This window comes from Lipotes vexillifer, unplaced genomic scaffold (assembly GCF_000442215.2).
Source record: "Lipotes vexillifer unplaced genomic scaffold, Lipotes_vexillifer_v1.1 scaffold71, whole genome shotgun sequence".
Classification (NCBI taxonomy): Eukaryota; Metazoa; Chordata; class Mammalia; order Artiodactyla; family Lipotidae; genus Lipotes; species Lipotes vexillifer.
The window spans coordinates 2,469,897-2,492,747 of NW_006793703.1; the positions used below are offsets into that span (position 1 = coordinate 2,469,897).

Consider the following 22,851-nt stretch of genomic DNA (forward strand, 5'->3'; position numbering starts at 1 on the left):
TTTTTGTGGGTGGGTGGGCAGTGAGGATCATAGGTTTAGTTGTGGATGTAGAAAGTAGTTGGAGGTCAGGGCCCAGAGCCTGGGTGAGATTTCAAGAAAGATGTGGATTTGGGAGTCATTCTCCTGGTGAGGGCACTCCTGGAGCTCTTGAGTTATTGTCTGTACCCTTGAGCTGGCTTTGGGGTTGCTGTTTCTTGTTTTGATATTAAACATCTGTGTAAGGAACTCTTCCAGTTGTGTACAGCTTCTCTCTGCAACAGGGTGGAGAGTCCTGGCATAACAAATGAACGCTAGGTACCTTGGGTTGATGGTGTGCTGGGCTTTTTGTGGAGATGTCTCCTTGAGCATGAGATGAGATGTTAGGAGTTAGGATGCAGAAGGGATCTATCAAGTTGGCCTGAAACTCTTATTTCCAGGGTATTTCTTGTTTATGCCTCCATGCTCCTGGAACCCTCCCTGTTGGGATTGGAAACAGGATGTTTTCAAATCTCCTAAAACCTCACACAACTGCTTTCTCAGAATACATTGTCTGTCTTTAAACATCTTGAATCATTTTGTAACCATCTTATACTGCAAAACTGGCATTCTATCAGGGCTCTCAGTGCCGCCTTCCTGCTTGATCACCCACACGTTTGACTTCATTAGTCAATCCAGTTTAAATCTGGCGGTACTGCTCATCAGCTGTTTACGTTAGTCCTTGGAGGCCTGGGGGGGGGGGTGTCTTTTTTTTTTAATTTTTAAAAAGATTTATTTTATTTATTTATTTTTGGCCGTGTTGGGTCTTTGTTGCTGCACATGGGCTTTCTCTAGTTGCGGCGAGCAGGGGCTACACTTCGTTGCGGCACATGGGCTTCTCATTGCGGTGGCTTTTCTTGTTGCAGAGCATGGGCTCTAGGCACGTGGGCTTCAGTAGTTGTGGCTCACGGGCTCCAGAGCGCAGGCTCAGTAGTTGTGGTTCATGGGCTTAGTTGCTCTGCAGCATGTGGGATCTTCCTGGACCAGGGCTCGAACCCGTGTCCCCTGTATTGGCAGGAGGATTCTTAACCACTGTGCCACCAGGGAAGCCTCAGTCTGGGTGGTCTTAATGGATCCTTGTTAGACCCATTAAGCATCATCAAGGGAGGAAGCAGGATTGGGCAATGAGAACCTCTTAATTCAATTTTGGTTGGATGGATTTACTTATGGACACAAGGAACTTGGTTTGTCATTGGTGTGAGAACTGTGTCTGAGTTCCTGGTAATCACATTTCAGCTCAGCCGGGTGTGAGCTCCTGGACAAGTTTATCTAGGATGCAAGTCATCTTTATAAGTCTCAACCTGTGCAGGAAAGGACAAAACACAGTGTGAGCAAAGGAAGTGTTTCTCCACAGGGGTCTGCTTGAGTTCATCCTCAGGCAGCCCCTTATCCTATACCTGGAATCTGCTTCTCTTTGACATGTTAGCCAATAGGCTTGTGAAAGCACGTTTCTTCCTCCTGAACAAGAAGACAACATCAAAGAGAAAGACTGGGGCCAAAAGCCTGGATGTAATTGTTTTTTTGTTTTTTGTGTGTTTTTTTTTGCGGTACGCGGGCCTCTCACTGTTGTGGCGTCTGCCGTTGCGGAGCGCAGGCTCCGGACCTGCAGGCTCAGCGGCCATGGCTCACTGGCCCAGCTGCTCCGCGGCATGTGGGATCTTCCCGGACCGGGGCACGTACCCGTATCCCCTGCATCGGCAGGCGGACTCTCAACCACTGCACCACCAGGGAAGCCCCTGGATGTAACTTTTGTCAAAAAAAGATTGTCAAGTTAATTCATGACACGGCAAAACTCCAAACATAATTCTTTCCTAAAATGTCAGGAAGCACAAGGTAGTATAACTCAAATAACTGTGGCAGGAGAAAAATCATAATAAAGATATTTTCCCTTTGTTCAACACTCCACAATTTAGGAGGCATGTGAAGTCACTCATAATAGTGAATATCTCAGAAAAAAGGAAATTTAATCAAATGAAAACGTTCTGGGCAGCAGTTTTAGATTTTTAAAACCCTAATATTTAATCAGTAAGACAATTTATATATATATATATATTTTATTGAAGTATAGTTAAATACTATAGTTAATTTTTAATGTTTTAATTTCTGCTGTATAGCAAAGTGATTCAGTTATACCTACATTCTTTTTTTATATTCTTTTCCATTATGGTTGATCGTAGGATACTGAATATAGTTCTCTGTGCTATACGGTAGGACCTTGTTGTTTATTCCGTATATAATAGCTTACAACTGCTAATGCCAACCTCCCACGCCACCCCTCCCCCAACCCACTCCCCCTTGGCAACTACAAGTCTGTTCTCTGTAAGACCTCCTTTTAAAACACACACCTTTAATCTTAAATGAGGGAGTTTAAATTTTTAAAATAGAATCCACTGGGTCACACAACCAAAATATACGCAGTTGGTTTGCTTATTCTCAGGAAGAATTCCCTTTTTTGTTCCACGTCGTCAAACCTCAGCCATACCTCCTGGGTGAGTGGTTCGGTTGTCTGTGGCAACTGGGTGGCAGATGTCCAGGTTTTAACTGGGGTTTGTGTTGATTCTTATCATCATGAAAAGAATTGCTGATAATGACATGAAAGAAGATTTAAGCTCACAGCTACCGAAATGAGATGAACACAGGATTTATGTAATGGTTCATTCAAAATGAAAAGGGGGTAAGAAAAAGATGACAAGCAACTCTCTAGCATTTTGTGCTTAGTGTGAGGAGTAGGTATTAGAAAGCACATCCTCCTTGAGGTGACAAAGCCTGGGGACCTCGTTCCTATTTTGTAAAGCAAGCCAAGCGCTGGTCGACCTCTCCCTGGACTTGGAAGCATTAGTAGCTCCCTACAGAGAGCGCTGAGCTTCTGTCTCCCACGTGGTCCCATTAGGGCAATCTAGTTAGAGAGCTTGGGCAGGGCTCTGCTGCTGATGCTGCTTGATCAGTGAGCACACACAGCGCAGAGAGATGGCCTTGGAGAACTGCTGCCCTGCCTGCCCTGCAGGCAGGGTCATTAGTGGGGTGCCAGGTGGTCCCCCCGCACCGAGGGCCTGCTCAACGTCTTGTCTGGTCTCAGCACTGCTGCCATTCGCCACCTCCCTCCCATGTCTTAGCCTGCATCAATGTTACCCGACACAATAAACCGAAATGGGGAAAAAAATCTAACCACGTGGAGCTTTACTTACCTGAGGCCAAAACATTTCCCTCGAAGGTATAAACACCTTGAATGTCAGAAACCAGTAAGACGCAGGCGAGCCAGGAGGTCCTCCAGCACCCTACAGTGTGTACCATAGCCCAGCTTGTCCACTTCCTTCCAGCATGTGTCAGCATCTGTACTGGTTTTATTTAGGGAGTAGCCGGTGTCTTTTCTCTCCTCCTAGGATGTAAGCTCTATCTGGGTAGGAGTCATGTCCGTAGTGTTGACTGTTATGGCTACAGTGCCCACAACAGGGCCTGACATATATAGATCCGCAATAAGTATTTGTTGAATGAACCAATGAACTCACAATTCAGAGAACTGACTATCCTCACTACCTCCCTTTTTGCCCCTGTAACCCAAGGCATTTTTAGCTTCTGGAGCCGCTGTGGCTGGTTTGGGTCTTAGGAAGGCTGCTTTGAAATGATTCCACAGGTCTTGACTGAGAGAGAGAGTGCTGAGAAGTGATAAACAATTAAGGGTGAGGGACCTTTTGCTGCTGTTGCCATTCTGGATAAAGCTCTCATGCCCACACCCTGCTGGCCATGGTTGAGGGCCCCCTTGCCTTCATGTCTGGCAGGAAAGCCAGCACTGGCTCACCTGGCGGTTAGCGTGGGAATCACAGACGAGAGTCTCAGCCCTTGTGGCTCTTCTTTATTTCATGCCGTGCTGCCCCCCTTTTTCCACCCCCTCCCCATACTATTTAAGTTGTTACTTTGCCATAAAGCCACTAGCTTGGCACGGGTGTTTGGCTCATACCAGCAAATCCCCATTAGCCTTTGACTCCTCCAAGAGGCAAAAGGAACCTACCAGGATGCAAGAGACACTTTCTCTGTCTGGGCAGATAGAAAGGGATAAAAAGGATTCTGTAGAAACACAAGAGTTTATTTATGGCACTTAACCTTTCCTAGACAGAAAGCCAAAGGTTTTTGCTTTTAACCTATTTTTCTCTTCTTCAAGAGTCTGAAAGAAAAGGAAATCCTGGGCCCTTCATTGTATTTGTTTGTATCTCACAGGTGTGTATATTTTAAAAATTCACTTTCTTTTTAATTAGACATGTCTTCTTGCCCCCAGGTAATGCTCCTGAGCCCTCATCAGTAGATTTCCTTCATCTAGGGTGTTGTATCAGGTGTCTCTTGCTGCATAAAAACACCCCAAAACCTAGTGGCTTAAAACAACCACTGTATATTTGTCCATGATTCTGCAGTTTGAGCTGGGTGCAGCTGGTGGTTCTTTGGATCTCACCTGGGGTCACTTGCAGCTGCAGTTACCTGGGGGCTTCACGCACCTGTCTGGCGGGTAGCTGGGACTGTAGGCTGGGACACCTCAGTTCTTCATGTGGTCTCTCCTGAGGTATAACTCTGAACTTGTTTCCATGCTGAGATCTAAGGGAGCAACAAGGAAGCCCCTGTTCATGCTTCTGCTGGCTTCATGTTTGCTGTCCCATTTGGCCCTGGTAGGTCACATAGCCAAGCCCAAGAGTCAATTTGGGAAGGGGTTGCACAAGGGCCCGATACCCAGGCATGATTCACTGGGGATCGTTACTGTAACAATCTACCCTAGGTATGAAGAGAGGTGCATTATTTACAGGCTTGGCTTTTAAGTTGCTTCAATTAACAGGTTACATTCTCCCATGACTTGCTAATCACTCTCTAATTAGGTCCTGGCCAATCCTACAGAGTTTTCCTCAACCTACCCCAACTAAACATCTATATCAGGAGTTGGCAAGCTTTTTCTGTGAAGGGCCAGAGAGTAAATATTTTAGGCTTTGTGAGCCATAAAGTCTCTGTTGCAACTCCTCACCTCTGCTAATGAAGTGTAGAAGAAGCCATAGATCATATGTAAGCGAATGGGTATAAGCTGTGCTCCAATAAAACTTTATTTATAAAAAACAGGTGGGGGCTTCCCTGGTGGCACAGTGGTTGAGAGTCCGCCTGCAGATGCAGGGGACACGGGTTCGTGCCCCGGTCTGGGAAGATCCCACATGCCGCGGAGCGGCTGGGCCTGTGAGCCATGGCCGCTGAGCCTGCGCGTCCAGAGCCTGTGCTCCGCAAAAAAAAAAAAAAAAAAAAACAGGTGGTAGGGCAGGTTAGAGCTGTGGGCCATAGTTTGCTGATTCTTGATCTATATCATAATGATTCTAGACTGCCAAAAAAGTATATTACATTCAAGTATTTCTATTTCTCAAACTGAAAACTAACTTTCATCTCTGCAGAATTTGATTTCATCATAAGTAATTGATCAAGGCATGTTACACGATATTTTTCATCTAATTGCTTAAAATCATAAACTCATAAAATTTTTGCTAAGTATCTTTTTAAGAACTTGGAAAACACTGCGTTTACTGAATAAAATGTCATAGGTTGGTTCAGTGAGAGTTGGAGAGGCAATATAAGGTGCAGACAGCACAAACTTTAGAGTCAGACTGAGTTTAAATCCAGACTACCACTAACTGGCTGTGTGACCATATGCAAGTTACCTGACTTCTCTGAGCTTTAGTTTTCTCATTTGAAAATAGATAACAGTAGTCCTACCTCATAGGGTTTTTATGAAGATTAAATGAGTCAGTTCACACGAAATACTTAGCATGATGCCCAGACCACAAGAGATGATCAGTTAAAATGGTGATCTAACTCCCTTAAATAGTAATTTTTGATAAGCCTGGGTATATGATAGGGTTTCCAGGTTCATAGTGTTACAGTTTATTTTCAAGAACTTAATTTTAATTTGTTAGAACTAATAGGCAATTTCAGTAAGGTCAAAGGACACGAAAATCAACCTACAAAAACTAGCTGCATTTCTATACACAAACAACTATCCAAAAAGGAAATTAAGGGGAATTCCATGGCGGTCCGGTGGTTAGGAATCTGCACTCTCACTGCTGAAGGCCCAGGTTCAATCCCGAGTCAGGGAACTAGGATCCCACAAACCACTTGGGCGGCCACAAACAAACAAACAAACCAAAAGGAAATTAAGAAAATTCCATTTACAATAGTGTAAAAAAAGAATATAATACTTAGGAATAAAATTAACCAAAATGGTGATAGACTTGTACACTAAAACCTACAAAACACTGACTAAAGAAATAAAGACAGATGGAACGATGTCACGTGTTCATGGACAGGAAGAATTAATACTGTTAAAATGTCCGTATTTACCAAAGTGATCTATAGATTCAGTGTAATCCTTATCAAAATCCCAATGACATTTTTACAGGAATAGAAAAACAATCTTAAAACTTCATTTGGAACCATAAAAGACCCCGAATAGCCAAAGCAATTCTGAGCAAGAAGAACAAAGCTGAAATGCTCCCTCATTTTAAAATGTATTACAAAGCTACTGTAATCAAAACCAGTACAGTACTAGCATAAAAACAGACAGACTATGAAACAGAATAAAAGAGACCAGGAATAAACCCTGGCATATACGTATGGTCAACTAATATTTGACAAGGGAGCCAAGAAGACTCAGTGGGGAAAAGATAGTCTCTTCAATAAATGGTGTTGGGAAAACTGGATATCCACATGTAAAAGAATAAAATTGGATTCTTATCTCAAACCATATATAAAAATCAACTCAAAATGGATTAAAGACTTAAACACAAAGCCTGAAACAATAAGACTCTTAGAAATCTTAGGGAAAAAGCTTCTGACATTGAACTGTACAATGATTTCTTTGATATGGCATCAAAAGCACAGGCAACAAAAGCAAAACAAGACAAGTGGGACTACATAAAACTAAAAAGCTTCTGCACAGCAAAAGAAACCATCAACAAAATGAAAAGGCAACCTACGCAATAGGAGAAAATATTTGCAGACCATATATCTGACAAGGGGTTAATATTCAAATACATAAGAACACCTATAACTCAATAGCAAAAGTCCCCAAATAACTTGATTAAAAGATGGGCAAAGGACCTGAATAGATGTTTCTCCAAATAAGACATACAAATGGCCAACAGATGTATGAAAAGGAGCTCAATGTCACTAATCATCAGGGGAATGCAAATCAAAAGCATGAGATACCACCTCACGCCTGTTAGGATGGCTGTTATCAGAACAAAAACTCACGAAGGACAAATGTTGGCAAGGATGTGAAGAAAAGGGAACACTTGTACTTTGTGGGAATGTAAACTGGTGCAGCTACTATGGAAAACAATATGGAGGTTCCTCAAAAGATTAAAAATAACCATTTGATCCAGTGATCTCTTTTCCGGGTATATAGCCAACAAAAGTGAAATCTAGATCTCAAAGAGATAGTTGATAGTTGAACGCACTCCCACGTTCCTTGCAGCATTATTCATGATCACCAAGGCATGGAAACAAATGTCCGTTAATATACAAATGGGTAAAGAAAATGTGGTATGTACATAAGGTGTAATATTATTTAGCCTTGGAAAAAGAAGGGAATTCTGCCATTTGCAACAACATAGATGGACCTTGAGGGCATTATGCTAAGTGAAATAAGCCAGAAAAAGAAGTTATGTGTGGAATCTAGAATAGTCAAACTCATAGAAGCAGAGACAGAATGGGGATTGCCAAGGGCTGGGGGACGGGAACATGGGGAGGTGTTGGTTAAAGGTTACCAAGTTTCAGTTATGCAAAATAAGTTCTGGAGATCTATTGCTAAGAGGAAAAAAAAAAAAGGGCACTAGGGCTGCAGAGCCTCTCTGAGCTTTCTGCAAGGGAGTAGGTATGAGCATTGGTTTTGGATATATGGGTGAGAACAGCTTTTACTCTTCATTTAATTTGAAGGAATGTGGGCTCTAAAATCAGACAGAACTAAATTGTACCATTCATGAGCTGTTTACTGCCAAGTTTTTTTTAACCTTAGTCTGTTTTCTTTTTTAACATTATGATTATTGTGAAAATTGAATAATGTGGTAAAAAGTTGTCAGCACAACTAGCTGTAATATTTTTTAAAATTTTAGTAAAATTAATATATATTAACTTAGATCTGAGTACTTTCAAGCCTACTGAAATTTGACTAGCAAATCACCAGCAGTGGCACATAGCTAGACTTGGTGGCCTGCCACAGGGGATGTGCATAAACACATGGGACATTACTAGATATCCGGAGGATATACAGATACATTCTCAGATTTGTTAGTAAAACTTTAGTAGAACAGTTTCTTTAAAAAAAAAAAAAAAAATTATCTAGTAGTATCTTCAATATCAGCATCCAGTTGCTAGGAATTGTCTATGCATTATTTTCCTTTGTGTGATAAGATGCTGTGGCCAGACGTGACCCATCATTCCATCCAAATGGTGTGAATAAGAATACCCTTGCTGCTGCAGCTGCTGAATGCATTGAGGTTGCTGGGGTGACCAGACAGTCCTTTGTGTTGCAACTCTATTTACAGCTGTGCTTTAGTATATGCCACAAATAGCTCAGTGACCTGCATTTGACCCCATGGTCAGCGTTTCCTCAGTGAATCTTTGTGACTGTGATATCTGTCTCTACTTCATTGATTTGGGTTTGAAATTTCAGTAGTACTTTTGAGACTGCTTGGCCAATATTTGAGTACAGTGACACTTAGGTGTAGCCCCATGGTCCCAAAAGCCAGTAATCCTTTAGCCAGGATTTACTAAAACAAAGCTTACCTCGCACTTGACTGTATAATGTTTTGACATTAGTTCAGAACAAATACAGTGAATGTCTGCCATGTATCAAGTGCCATTAAAGCTGATAAATTATATTTTCAATCAGTAATTATATTTCAATGAAGTAAAAGCCTTGAAGAAAGATATCGTATGGCTGATGTGTGATTATCCCGTTAGTGTCTGGGGAAGATGGTAAATTTAAAACAGGAAATGGTTCGCTGGCACAAAGGTGGCTGTTTCTGAGCCAGTGGTGCACCCACTGCAGTGGAGAATCCATGTTCAAGGCACTAATGCCAGCCCAGGGAAGCAGAGTTGAAAGCAGCAACTGGTCTCCCAAAGGGCTCTCCTGCTGTAGGACTAGCTAGGCAGAAGCCGACAGGGGCACAGCTAAGTGATTAGAGCCCTGCCAGTGACCCACAATATGCTCAGCATGAAATAAGGAGGTTCATGACATTATCTCCCCAACGTCCTTGAATGCTTCCCTCACTCCACTTTGGAACTCAAAGGACTTGGGCAAGGCTCAATCAAGCCTCAGCAATTCAGCTATGGAGACTGTAACCCCATAGCTGGGGACTGTGGAAATACTGTCCATGGCAATTGATGGGACATCCTTCAGGGAAAAATCCCTAATAATGAAGGGTCATTCTTACCAGTGTTACATTTTTGGAGCCACTGTTATATCTTAACCCGACTTCTTTTGCCCAGAACGTAGCTTTGAAGTTCATCTTAAGATTTTCTTGGGTGTCCAGGGTTTTGCTATCTCATGTGTTACAGCTTCCATTTACTCTCTAGAAAGCCACCCTTGATGACATTCTATTTAGAAGCTTTTTGACTATTTCTTTTCCTCTTAATTGTCTCGTACAAATTTGTGTGCATCAGAATCACCTGGAGGCTTTATTACAACACGGATTGCTGGGCCCGGCCCAGGCTGGGCATTTCTACCAAGTGTCCTGGTCATGGTTGCTCGTCTAGAGACCACATTTTGAGAATCACTGGTCTTAACAGGAAGAGGAAAAAAAAAATCTAACAAGTCTGATATACTGTGCTACGTGAAAGTTCTGCAATAGCTTAAATGAGCATATGAAAGGATTATAGAGGTTTACTGTGACCCTGTTTTCTTTAACACCTATTAAGATCCTGACACTCTAGCATTTCCTAGCTATAGCTTGCTCCTAGTAACTACTCAACATTTATTACAGGCAAACAATTTGTATCAGGCAACTGCGAGAAGAGCAAAACCTCTAGATGAGATAAGTAATATAGTTTATTTCTATTGAATCTTTCCTATGTCCTATTTTCTTTCCACTTATTTTTTTCCAGCAGTGGGATAGAGGGGGAAAATTCAGATTAATTAAAAGTTTGAGTCAAAGCACCGATACAGTTGTAGAGAAGACTGGAGGAGGAAGGCGATAGTGACGGAGTGACGGAAACGCTGACACGCTGGCTGTAGCACAATTCAAGTTTATTCCATTTGTTCTTGCAACACAAAACTTCAACACAATATTATTTAGCATTCTGATGTACATGAACTAGGATAATATGAGAAACCCAATTGTGTCAAACGCATTACATTGTGGAAAAAATGAACTCAAATATATCAAAATGCACAAAGCACTAGTCTTCCTCCATTACTGCTTAGAAAGATATGATTGTTTCTCCATTTACAAAATAGAATCAGGACAATTTAAATTTTTTAAAATTTTGCATGCAAAACACTGCAGTTACTTATGCAGGAGGGCACTCTCACCAGCTTCTTCTATACACAATCGAGTATACAGTATTGCATGGAAGAAAACAGCAGCTCAGTTGAAGATTTAGGAAAAAACAATCAAATAGGTACATATAGATTTGAAATCCATTATTTGGGGGAAAGAAATCAATGAATCAAGGGTGTACTTGCTGGCAGCTTCCACTCACTGCACCCACCTACCTCTCCTTCATGCCCCACTGGGTTTAGAAGGTGAGCTGTGAACTACTGCATCAATTCTGGTGCCGTAGCTCAACTGTAAGTCTACAGATACCAGTCTGAAGCTGCACGGGGGAATCTGTTAGTATACTAAGGTAGACAGGTAAACCGCCTGTTTTCACTTGATACAGTGCATACGATATGACTGACTGAATACAAAACTACAGAACATGCAAAATTTTTTCTGAGATGTTAAATATTACTTCAGTGGAGAACAAAACTTACTTAATCTTTTACTAATGCATGTAGTACCAAAAAGCAGACAAGGTTTTAGCTTCCTTTAGTCAAAATATGAACATTAAGTGTTGTGAATTTCTCTGCCAAGTGGTTCAGAAATACATTATAAATAACCTAGTTAAAAAAAAGAAACTAAACCATCCTGGTCAGTCTATTCTGTTTATCTGTTATTTTCTCAAGCAACTGCTTCATAATTATGGGGTTTACAAAATGGCTGAGAAAGAAGAGGGAAGGCAGAGTAGCCTCTACTGCATTACAAGGAACAAGAGGATAAACTGTACACAGAATCACATGGTCTCCAGACCAGGTGACTGTGGAAGCAGACCAGGTTTAGGAATGACAGGACAATGCACTCTCTGCAGCAGCCAACTACAAAAAACACTTTGAGAGTAAAGGTAAAACTGCGTAGAGAGTAAAATCCAAGCCTTTTAAACAGCAGTATGCCAAGAAGTGGAAACAAAGATATCAAAACAGCTTGTCACCACGCTGACAGTTACAGTCTGATGGAGTGCCGTCCATCTTCAGTGAGGATAGCTCTGTGTTTCAGTTCAGTGATGTTATGAAGTACTGATTACCGACTTTTAATCCAACTCTAATAAATAGGCTGCATTAAGACAGCAGAATTAGCCAAATGTATCAAAGTATTTAAACCAGCATTTTGTGATTGTTTTCTTGGATGCAGGAAAATTACAGGGTTAGGCTAGTTTTAAGTGAAAAAGCCACAGGATAAAAAAAGGGTTCATGGGGAAAAATACACACACACAAACCCACACACCAACCAACCAATCAGCAAGTGGTCAATAAGACTTGTTGGCCAGGCTGACTGTTCTTGGTACTAGTTTAACCCTGCTGTAGAATGCTACATTGCCTTAAAAAATCATCATTAATTCTTTGTTGTCCACAATCTGAATACAAGTCCCTCACCCCCCTCCCCCCTTTTAAAAATTTGAGGTACATTCAATTATTGCGTGACATGGCTAAGGAAAAACCCTTATATTTTTAGTAAGCTTATATGGATGGCAAGTCAAAGGAATCTTAATATTTTATATGCAGGACAGCAAATTTAAGGGTATATGTTTTAATTAGCTGTACTGCTCATGAAATAAACATTAGAAAATGTGTCTAAATATTTTCTGCAGGTCCCAAGAACACCACTTTAGGGCACTGTATTTTAAGAACACAGAATACAATCTGAAGTTCTCACATTTTATGCAATGCATAATATAGAAAAGAAAAAATATATATTATGCAGGTGGGTTGGCATACATTCAGCAGAAGCCTATCAACACCTCAGGGAAACTTGGTAACACACATATTTTTAAGGGATGGGGTTAAATTTGTCCAAACAGTAAATCTCACCCCAGTGATAGCTTTGGTGCAATAAGTAATCAGCATCCAGGATGGGTCTGAGAGAGGCATTCCAAAGAATGTTCCTTGATTCTCCAAACACAACTGAGGCCAATCCATTCAAATAGCAAATGAAGAAAATCCATAGGTACTAAGAGAACTGTTCTCTCTTTATGATACTAACAGGCTTATGGCTATGATTCTATTTTTAAATCCCCTTTTACTACCAGCAGGAGTTTGAAAGTGTTTTCAATGTTCTATAAATGTCTGAATCTAGAGGAAAAAAAATATGCATACTGGAATGATTTCTCCTTTAGACTTCCAAAATTTTGAGATTTTATAAATAAAACTAGTCAGTTTTATCTAAAGATCTAAAGATACATGAAATCCATGTGAAGGGGGAGAGGAAATCCAAAGTTCAGCCGCCCAGCAGTTTAGGAGTGTGCCCCTCCTCGCCTTAAATGAGCTTTCACATAAAGCTGGAAGTCACCGAGGGAAGATTTGGTCACCAACCACAGGCAGCGCTCTTAACTATGCCGGGAGATCCCCACTAGAGTGAATCTTAAGGCAGAAGGCTAGAGCTAATTGCTTATCTCAGCACCCTAAGTTACGTCACAGCAGCCACTACTGCTCGCACAGATGGGGCTACCAAATGTATAGTTGGCCTTGGTATAGTCAGACCCTCAACGCAATCTAATTAATAAATTAGCTAGGGAGCTGAAAAGGTCAAACGTTAATGGTATATTTTGTCTTTACTCTCCCATGGGTATAAGCTGTGGTTTTTTACTGGAATTGGAAAAGAGGCTATAACGTGATCAGGAATCCTAGTAAAAGCCTGATCTTGTTTCTCTCCTCTCCTCCCAAACACTGTTTTTTCCTGGTAGTCTTATTTGTTATGAATTTCTCTCTCCCCTCACCCCTCTAGAAATATTTTAGCTGAAGAAGCTGGCAGATAGAGAGTGACAGACAGACAGGCAGCAGTGTGAGGCCACAGGAGAGTCATTCTTCCAGAGCTGTTAGCCCATCCGTCCATCACTGAAGAAGGGCTTTGATTGCCTGGTTGTCAGTGGCTTCAAAGGCAGTCAGTCCATCTGGACCTTTCACAGTCTTATCAGCACCCTGGAAAAGAGGAAAGAGGCTTTATCATTAAACGAGGCCCACAACCAAGAGAAGAGAATGAAAGCCAGGTCGCTTGGCAAAGGCAAAACTCCTTTACTACCGGAGTCCGTTCTAGTGAAGGAAAAGCCCTGAACAGCTGGCAAGGTTAGAGATTAAGCTGTAAAAACACCAGATTATTTTTCAGGCACTAGAAATGTAAACTAGAAACACAACTTGCCAATAACATAGGCAATGACTGACTTTTATTTATACTATCATATATTTACTCAAGCTTTACAAAAAAAGATCCCTATGTAGTATAAAACAGGGAGGGTTGGGAAGGAAATCACTTTTGCTAAAGAAGAAAGTATTACTGTGACAAAATTATCTTTTTTTCTTCTTTGCAACACTTCTTGGAGAGTGCATAAGTAATACACACATTTGTAAAATCTAGAACTTACAAACCTTTTATTTTAGACAAATTCCTAAAGAACATGTACAGTATTGGTCATTATACTTACAAAAACTTAGCAGTAAATGGCTGGGATGTGGGCTAGGAAAGGAGGGTCCCTGCTATAATCTAGGGAAATTCTCTCCAGCTTGCTCTCAATGCTTCATGCAGAGAGTACTGTCATGGAACATTTTACTTGCAACATGGCACTCTAGTTTCGAGAATGTGTACGCATACCTTTGTGTCTATTGTTTTTATCTGTCTTCCCTTATTAGAGTAAAAACTCAATGGGAGTAGAAATCTTGTTCATATTATCCACTATTGTGTCCCCAGTATGTAAAATTAAAGTACTAGTGCATGGTGGGTGAATTTGCTCCCAAACCAAGTCTGAACCTCTCTAACTTCCACAGATAGCAACACTCCACCATGGAAAGGTTCTCTGCTAGCTCCAGCCCAACCTGTATTTATTCACCAAATAACCTCTTGTGTCCTGTCCTCCTCCCATTGCCAAGTCTCACTCACTCTTCTGTTCCTGAGGCCTACGGAACTGTCTAAACTTGGCATGCGTGGTCCTGTAGAGACAAACTCTAGTCAAATTCACCAGTCTCTTTTCCCATTAATCTTTCAATACTCTAATCCTCTGGAATGTCACCATTCCTCAATGTACCAGGTGCCATGACTTTACACTTGTTGGAATATGGAATGCCTTACCCCCTTTCTGCTGGCAAATCCATTCACTCATTCAATAAATATTTACTGAATGTTTGATGCATAGACACAAAACAAGATAGAGCCTGCCAGTTTCGCTTGTGTGAGAGACAGACAAGTCAACCAGTATGACACAGTGGGATGAGAACAATAGCGTTATGCACCAGTGATGAGTGGTCTGTAAACCATAATGGGATGTGGTTAGGAGAGCGTAAGAAAGTCCTTCTGGATGAGGTAATGCTTGAGCTGAGCCTTGAGTAAGTACAAGTTGATTAGGTAAACCAGGAAGGAGATGACAGACATTCTAGCAAGTGTTAAATTATCACAAAGTCCTCCTCAATATGACTATAAAAGTCTGTTTTCTCTTTTTCTAATTGAATTTAACTGCATTATGGAACACACAGAACTTACAGTAAGTGAGAGAGAAATCTGTGAGTGAGAACTTCAGAGTGGTGAGTACTCCAACATAGGTTAAGTAACAATAATTGGGACATTGTATCCAAAACAAATTTTAAAATTTATTTTTTATTGAATTATAATGTTGTGTTAATTACTGCTGTACAGCAAAAGTGACTCAGCTATATACATATACAGTATATATTCTTTTTCATATTCTTTTCCATTTTGGTTTATCACAGGATATTGAATATAGTTCCCTGTGCTATACAGTAGGACCTTGTTGTTTACCCATTCTATACATAGTAGTTTACATCTGCTAACCCCACATTCCCACTCCTACCCTCTTCCACTGCCCCCCCCCCCCTCACAGATAGGTTCATTTGTATCATATTTTAGATTCCACATATAAATCATATGGTATTTGTCCTTCTCTATCATACTAAGTAAGTCAGAAAATCTCTAGGTCCATCCATGTTGCTGCAAATGGCATTATTTCGTTCTTTTTTTTATGGCCGGGTAGTATTCCATTGTATATAGGTACCACATCTTCTTTATTCATTCATCTGTTGATGGACATTTAGGTTGTTTCCATGTCTTGGCTATTGTGAACAGTGCTGCTATGAGCATAGGGGTGGCATGTATCTTTTTGAGTTATAGTTTTGTCTGGATATATGCCCTGGAGTGGGACTGCTGGATCATATGGTAATTCTATTTTTAGCAAAACAAAGTATTTCTTATTCAATATTGATAACTGTTTTTATGACTAGCATTGTAAACTGTAATTCTGCATTAACAAAAAGTTAAATATCATAGTGAATATCTGTTGCTTTTTAGCTGCCAGACTTCCCTTCTTTTGATAACAGCACCCTAATTTCATTCTGGAGAATCATTTGTCCCCATTGTGTGGACTCCTAGAACTGTAACTTAAGGTGCCATGTACTTTCCTTGCCAGGCATCAAAGCAGGATGCTCACTTCTGGATTTTGAATCTTGATGAGAGAGAACAAAAGAAAGACAACAAGAACTCAGAGCTCATTTATTTCTGTGTTATCACCCAGAAGAGACAGTTGAGAAGTTCCTGCTATCTAGAGTCTTATAGCTACCATAGCTCTGGCCTCTTCTGAGCCTGGTCCTCCAGCTTTCCTATTGATTCTATGACTAGTCCAACATCTTCAAAAATGCTTTTTCTACTTGAGTCAACTTCTGCTATTTGCAACCCCAAAAATCTGATAAAAGTATTAAAAATTTTATATAAATCATCTTTTTTTTCCTAATTGTAATACAAACTAATCACAGAACTCAGAATACACACCAAAAAACTCCCGGTAAAACTCGTAATTCTATAAGCCAAATACAACTAATGTTAACATTTTAGTGTTTCTATATTCTCGTCCTAGATATGTATGTGTATGTATCTCTTTTAAAAATAAATGAGTAACCATAAGAGAAATAGAGTGACTCTGTATCAGACAAAATAAAGTTTAAGATAAAGAAATATTACTAGAGACAAAGAGGGACATTTCTTAATAATAAAAGGCTTAACATTCAAAATTTAAAAATAAAGCCAAGAAAAGAATTCCATTGATAATAGCAGCAAAAAGAATAAAATGTTAGGAATAAATTTAATGAACTCAAACCAGTTCTTCTAAAAAAGATACATCAATTATCAACATGGAAAAGGATATTAAAAGAAAATGATTTTTTGATACTTGATGCAGTTATTGGAGAACTTAAGTATATCTGGCCTCACCCTTTTCCTGAGGAAACCATTTTCAGTAGTTATTAGTTCTAGTGATTATTTCCATGGCTCTAAATACTATACTCATGCCACTATTTGAGTTATTAACTTCAGAGATTACCTTCTGACTCCCTGCTGCATGGATGCTGCTCTAGCAGGGAGCACATCCCCTCCCCACATCCTCCCAATGTCTTATACTTCAAATAGCAGTTTCTGTTTCTTTGTAAATATTTTTATATTTAAAACCTGTTTCTTGTTCCATCAATTTTGACAGTATCTTATTCCTCTACTTTATAAGATACTTTCTCTACCTTCCCATTACTCCCTCTACCTCTTAAATTGCCAGCTTTTCTGTTTTGTCAAGATTAACTTTTATATTCGGTTCTGTAAAAACTGTTGTTTATTGGTTGATTTTTTTCCCCCTATAGTCACCATACTGTACATTATATATCCCCAGGACTTACTTATCTTATAAATGGAAGTTTCTACCTTTTGACCACCTTCACCCATTCCTCGCCCCCCGCATCTGTTTTCTGTTACCTGTGAATTTTGAGACTTTTCATATAAGTGAGATAATACAGTATGTCTTTCTCTGATTTATCTCACTTAGCATAATGCCCTCAAGGTCATCCATGTTGTTGCAAGTGGCAGGACTTTCTTCTTTTTTTTAATAGCTAAATAATAATCCACTGCATTATGTGTGCATATGTCTGTGTATATACATACCCACACACCCACCCCATTTTATTTACCCATGCATCTGTTGATAGACACTTAGGTTATTTTCCTGTCTTGGCTACAGTAAATAATGCTGCAGTGAACACAAGGTGTAGATATCTTTTTGAGTTAGGATTTTTGTTTCCTTCAGATAAACCCCCAGAAGTAAAATTGCTGGATCACATGGCAGTCCTATTTTTAATTTCTTAAGGAACCTCCATAATGTCTTCCACAGAGACTGCACCAATTTACATTCCCGCCAGTAGTGCACAAGGGTTCCCTTTACTCCACATCCTTGCCAACACTTATTATTTCTTATATCTTTGATAGCAGCCATTCTCATAGGTAAGACGTGACAATTCATTGTGGTTTTGATTTGTATTTGCCTGATTAGTGATGTTGAGGAACCTCTTTATGTATCTGTTGGCCATCTGTATATCTTCTTTGTATAAATAAATGTCTATTCAGATCCTCTGCCCATTTTAAAATCAGATTTTTTTTTTCTACTGCGTTTTTTTTTTCTATTGAGTTATATGAATTCATTATATATTTTGGGTATTATCCCCTCATCAGATACATGATTTGCAAATATTTTTCTCCCATTCTATAGGTGGCCTTTTCATTTTGATGGTTTCCTTTGCCTTTAGTGTCAAATTCAGAAACTCATCACCAAGACGAATGTCGAAGAGCTTACTATCTATGTTTTTTTCTAGGAGTTCCATGGTTTCAGGTCTTCTTTAAAGTCTTTAATTCATTTTGAGTCGATTTTTGTGTATGGTGTAAGATAGTGGTCCAGTTTCATTCTTTTTCATGTGCCTGTCCACTTTTCTCAACACTATTTCCCTATTATATATTCTTGGCTGCTTTGTGGTAAATTAATTGACTGTGTGTGTGTGTGTGTGTGTGTGTGTGTGTGTGTGTATGGGTTTATTTCTGGATTCTCTATTCTGTTCCATTGTCCTATGTACCTGTTTTCATGTCAATACTATACTGTTTTGATTCCTACATATTTGTAGTATCATTTGGAATCAGGAAATGTGATGCTGCTAGCTTTGTTCTCTTTTCTCAGGATTCCTTTGGCTATTCAGGATCTGCTGTGGTTCCATAAAAATTTTAGCATTGTTTAATCTAGTTCTGTGAAAAATGCCATTGGAATTTTGATGGAAACGGCATTAAAGCTTGCTTTGGGCAGTATGGACATTTTAACAATATTAATGCTGCCAATCCATGAGCACAGAATATCTTTCCATTTATTAGTGTCTTCTTTAATATATTTCATCAATGTTGTACAGCTGTCAGCATTAAGAGTCTTTTGCCTCCTTGGTTAAATTTCTTTCTAGGTATTTTATTCTTTTGACGCAATTTTAAGTAGAATTAAAAAAAATTCTCTTCTACTTTGTTATTAGTGTATAGAAACACAACTGATTTTTGTATATTGATTTTGTATCCTGCAAGTTTACTGAATTAGTTGAACAGTTCTAACTTTTTTTTTTTTTTTTTTGGCTGTACGCGGGCCTCTCTGTTGTGGCCTCTCCCGTTGCGGAGCACAGGCTCTGGACACGCAGGCTCAGCGGCCATGGCTCACGGGCCCAGCCGCTTTGCGGCATGTGGGATCTTCCCAGACCGGGGCACGAACCTGTGTCCCCTGCATTGGCAGGCGGACTTTCAACCACTGCGCTACCAGGGAAGCCCCTAACAGTTTTTTAGTGGAGTCCTGAGGGTTTTCTATATGGAGTATCCTGTCATCTGCAAACAGAGAACATTTTACTGCTTCCCTTGCAACTTGGATGCTTTTTATTTCTTTTCTTGCCTAACTGCTCTGGCTAGGGACTTCCAGTACTATGTTAAATAAGTGGTGAGAGTGGGCAACCTCATCTTGTTCATTATGTTAGAGGAAAAACTTTCAGTTTTTCACTGTTGATTATGACGTATAGCTTGTGGCCATAATATGGCCTTCATTATGCTGAGGCATGTTCCCTCTACAGCCACTTTGTTGAGTGTTTTTATTATGAATGAACGTTAAATTATGTCAAATGCTTTTTCTGCATCTACTGAGATGATCATATGATTTTTATCCTTCATTTTGTTATTGTGGTGTTCACACTGATTGATCTGCAGATGCTGAATCATCCTTGGGTCCCCAGAATAAATCCCAGTTGATCATGGAGTATGATCCTTTTAATGTATTGCTGAATTTGATTTGCTAACATTTTGTTGAGGACTTTTGCATCTATGTTCATCAGGGATATTGGTCTGCAATTTTCTTGTGGCATCCTTGTCTGGTTTTGGTATAGGGGTAATGCTGGCCTTGTAAAATGAGTTTGGAAGCAGTCTCATCTGTACTGATGTTTTTTTTGGGAAGACTTTGAGAAGGATTGGTATTAATTCTTCATTAAATGTTTGGTAGAACTCACCAGTAAAGCTATCTGGTCCTGGATATTGATAGACTTTTACAGTTAAAATATATAAACAATGCTTAAATTACTTCTGCGTAAACACTGCACCCAGCAGACAACTATGATCAGTTTTATTTCTATTGTTCCAATATCAAAACCCTGTGCAACTCTCCCAAGTGACAGAATCAGGAGATCCACACCCAAGTTTTCCCCACTCCTGTTCATTCATTTACAAATAAGAACTTTTGACCCTATTTGTTATGGTTTGGCTAAACTGCTATAACAAAGAGAGGCTAAAACACAATGTATTAAACTAAGTTAATTTATTTCTCTCTCATAAAACAGTCTACTGCTAAGTGTGCTCACCTCCACATGTGCTTCCAGCCTGCTGGAGGTAGGGGTGAAAGTCCCCAGTAAGTGGCTTCACATTTTAGGTGATGATCTAGAAGTGGCACATATCATTTGAGCACATCCCATCAGCCCAAACTTAGACACAAAGTCATATCCACTGCAAGGCAAACTGAGATACAAGGACTAGCTAGGCTGTGATGTATGCACCCAGTTAAAACCTGGGGTTCCCCTTCTAAAAGAAAGAGTAAAAAATGGACACGGAAGGCAATTTATAGTCTAATCTATGCTGTCCTGAAAATGCTTTAGAATGTCATCTCCAAGTTCTGTCTGTCTAGCCTGCCTCTCCTTCCTGCACCCACTACTTCCCCTCCACCCTCCTCCCCTTTACTTTCTCTCTGCTTTGTTTAAATGCTGGATTCTCCATGGTTCTGGTCTTTGGCACTCTTCACCACTTGCTCAATATGCTTTCTGCCTGATCTCATCCATGTTACGATCTAAGTTCCAACCTTTATACTCATTTTGAACATCTACCCTGATCTTTAAACCCATATATATATATCAACACATATACATGCCACTGAGATTTATCTACTTTAAGTCCCAGAAATACCGCAAACTCTATGATTCCTAAAGTGAATCCATGATCTTTTCCTACAAACTTGTTTCTTTTTCTGGAGTATTCACTATCATGGTAAGAACCACCTTCCAGGAACTGTGGAGACACTATGCAGTTCTTCTTGTTTACTTCCCATGTTATCAGTCACCAGATCTTTAGACCATAATGTTCCTAACATTTTCCACCTGTCCTTGCTACCACCACTTTCTTAGTTCAAGATTTTCATATGAAAATTCTAATGCAAGCTAGCCTCATCCACTGGAGGGCAGAGAGCAGAAGCAAGAAGAACTACAGTTCTGCAGCCTGTAGAATGAAAACCACGTTAACAGGAAGACAGACAAAATGAAAAGGCAGAGGACTATGTACCAGATGAAGGAACAAGATAAAACCCCAGAAGAGCAACTAAAAGAAGTGGAGATATGCAACCTTCCAGAAAAAGAATGCAGAATAATGACAGTGAAGATGGTCCAGGACCAGGAAAAAGAATGGAGGCAAAGATCGAGAAGATGCAAGAAATGTTTAACAAAGACCTAGAAGAATTAAAGAACAAACAAACAGATGAACAATACAATAACTGAAATGAAAAATACAGTAGAAGGAATCAACAGCAGAATAACTGAGGCAGAAGAACAGATAAGTGACCTGGAAGACAGAATGGTGGAATTCACTGCCATGGAACAGAATAAAGAAAAAAGAGTGAAAAGAAATGAAGACAGCCTAAGAGACCTCTGGGACAACATTAAACGCAACAACATTCACATTATAGGGGTCCCAGAAGGAGAAGAAAGGACCAGAGAAAATAGCTGAAGAGATTATAGTTGAAAACTTCCCTAACATAGGAAAGGAAATAGCCACCCAAGTCCAGAAAGCACAGAGTCCCAGTCAGGATAAACCCAAGGAGAAACACACTGAGACACAGAGTAATCAAACTGACGAAAATTAAAGACAAAGAAAAATTATTAAAAGCAACAAGGGGAAAACGACAAATAACATACAAGGGAACTCCAATAAGGTTAACAGCTGATATCTCAGCAGAAACTCTACAAGCCAGAAGGGAGTGGCATGATACACTTAAAGTGATGAAAGGGAGGAACCTACAACCAAGATTACCCTGCAAGGATCTCATTCAGATCTGATGGAGAAATCAAAACCTTTACAGACAAGCAAAAGTTAAGAGAATTCAGCACTACCAAACCAGCTCTACAACAAATGCTAAAGGAACTTCTCTAAGTGGGAAACACAAGAGAAGAGAAGGACCTACAAAAACAAACCCAAAACAATTAAGAAAATGGTAATAGCAACATACATATCAATAATTATTTTAAATGTGAATGGATTAAATGCTCCAAAGGCACAGGCTTGCTGAAAGGATACAAAAACAAGACCCATATACATGCTGTCTACAAGAGACCCACTTCAGACCTAGGGACACATACAGACTGAAAGTGAGGGGATGGAAAAAGATATTCCATGCAAATGGAAAGCGAAAGAAAGCTGGAGTAGCAATACGCATATCAGATAAAATAGACTTTAAAATAATGTTACAAGAGACAAGGAAGGACACTACATAATGATCAAGGGATCGATCCAAGAAGAAGATATAGCAATTATAAATATATATGCACCCAACATAGGAGCACCTCAATACATAAGGCAAATGCTAACAGCTATAAAAGAGGAAATCGACAGTAACACAATAACACAATAATAGTGGGGGACTTTAACACCTCACACCAATGGACACATCATCCAAACAGAAAATTAATAAGGAAACACAAGCTTTAAATAACACAATAGACCAGATTTAACTGATACTTATAGAACATTCCATTAGAAAACAGCAGATTACACTTTCTTCTCAAGTGCACATGGAACATTCTCTAGGCTAGATCACATCTTGGGTCACAAATCAAGCCTCGGAAAATTTAAAAAATGGCAACTGTATCAAGCATCTTTTCTGACCACAATGCTATGAGACTGGAAAGCAATTACAGGAAAAAAACTGTAAAAAACC

General features: G+C 39.8%; 2 protein-coding genes across 2 annotated transcripts in view; both read right to left on the bottom strand.

Annotated features, from left to right (window-relative positions):
• Nucleotides 1-10,257: 10,257 nt before the first annotated feature.
• Nucleotides 10,258-22,851, bottom strand: part of MTPN (myotrophin) — a 62,449-nt gene continuing 49,855 nt past the window's right edge. The window contains exon 4 of the mRNA XM_007466589.1: nt 10,258-13,483. Within this exon, the coding sequence (XP_007466651.1) occupies nt 13,397-13,483 (87 nt within the window). The 3' untranslated portion in view covers nt 10,258-13,396. The remainder of the gene's footprint in view (nt 13,484-22,851) is intronic.
• On the bottom strand, nt 10,768-12,436 carry LOC103090532 (leucine zipper protein 6). Its single transcript, XM_007472089.1, is given in 2 exon segments — nt 10,768-10,941; nt 12,377-12,436. Coding segments are annotated over 2 exon segments (234 nt in total).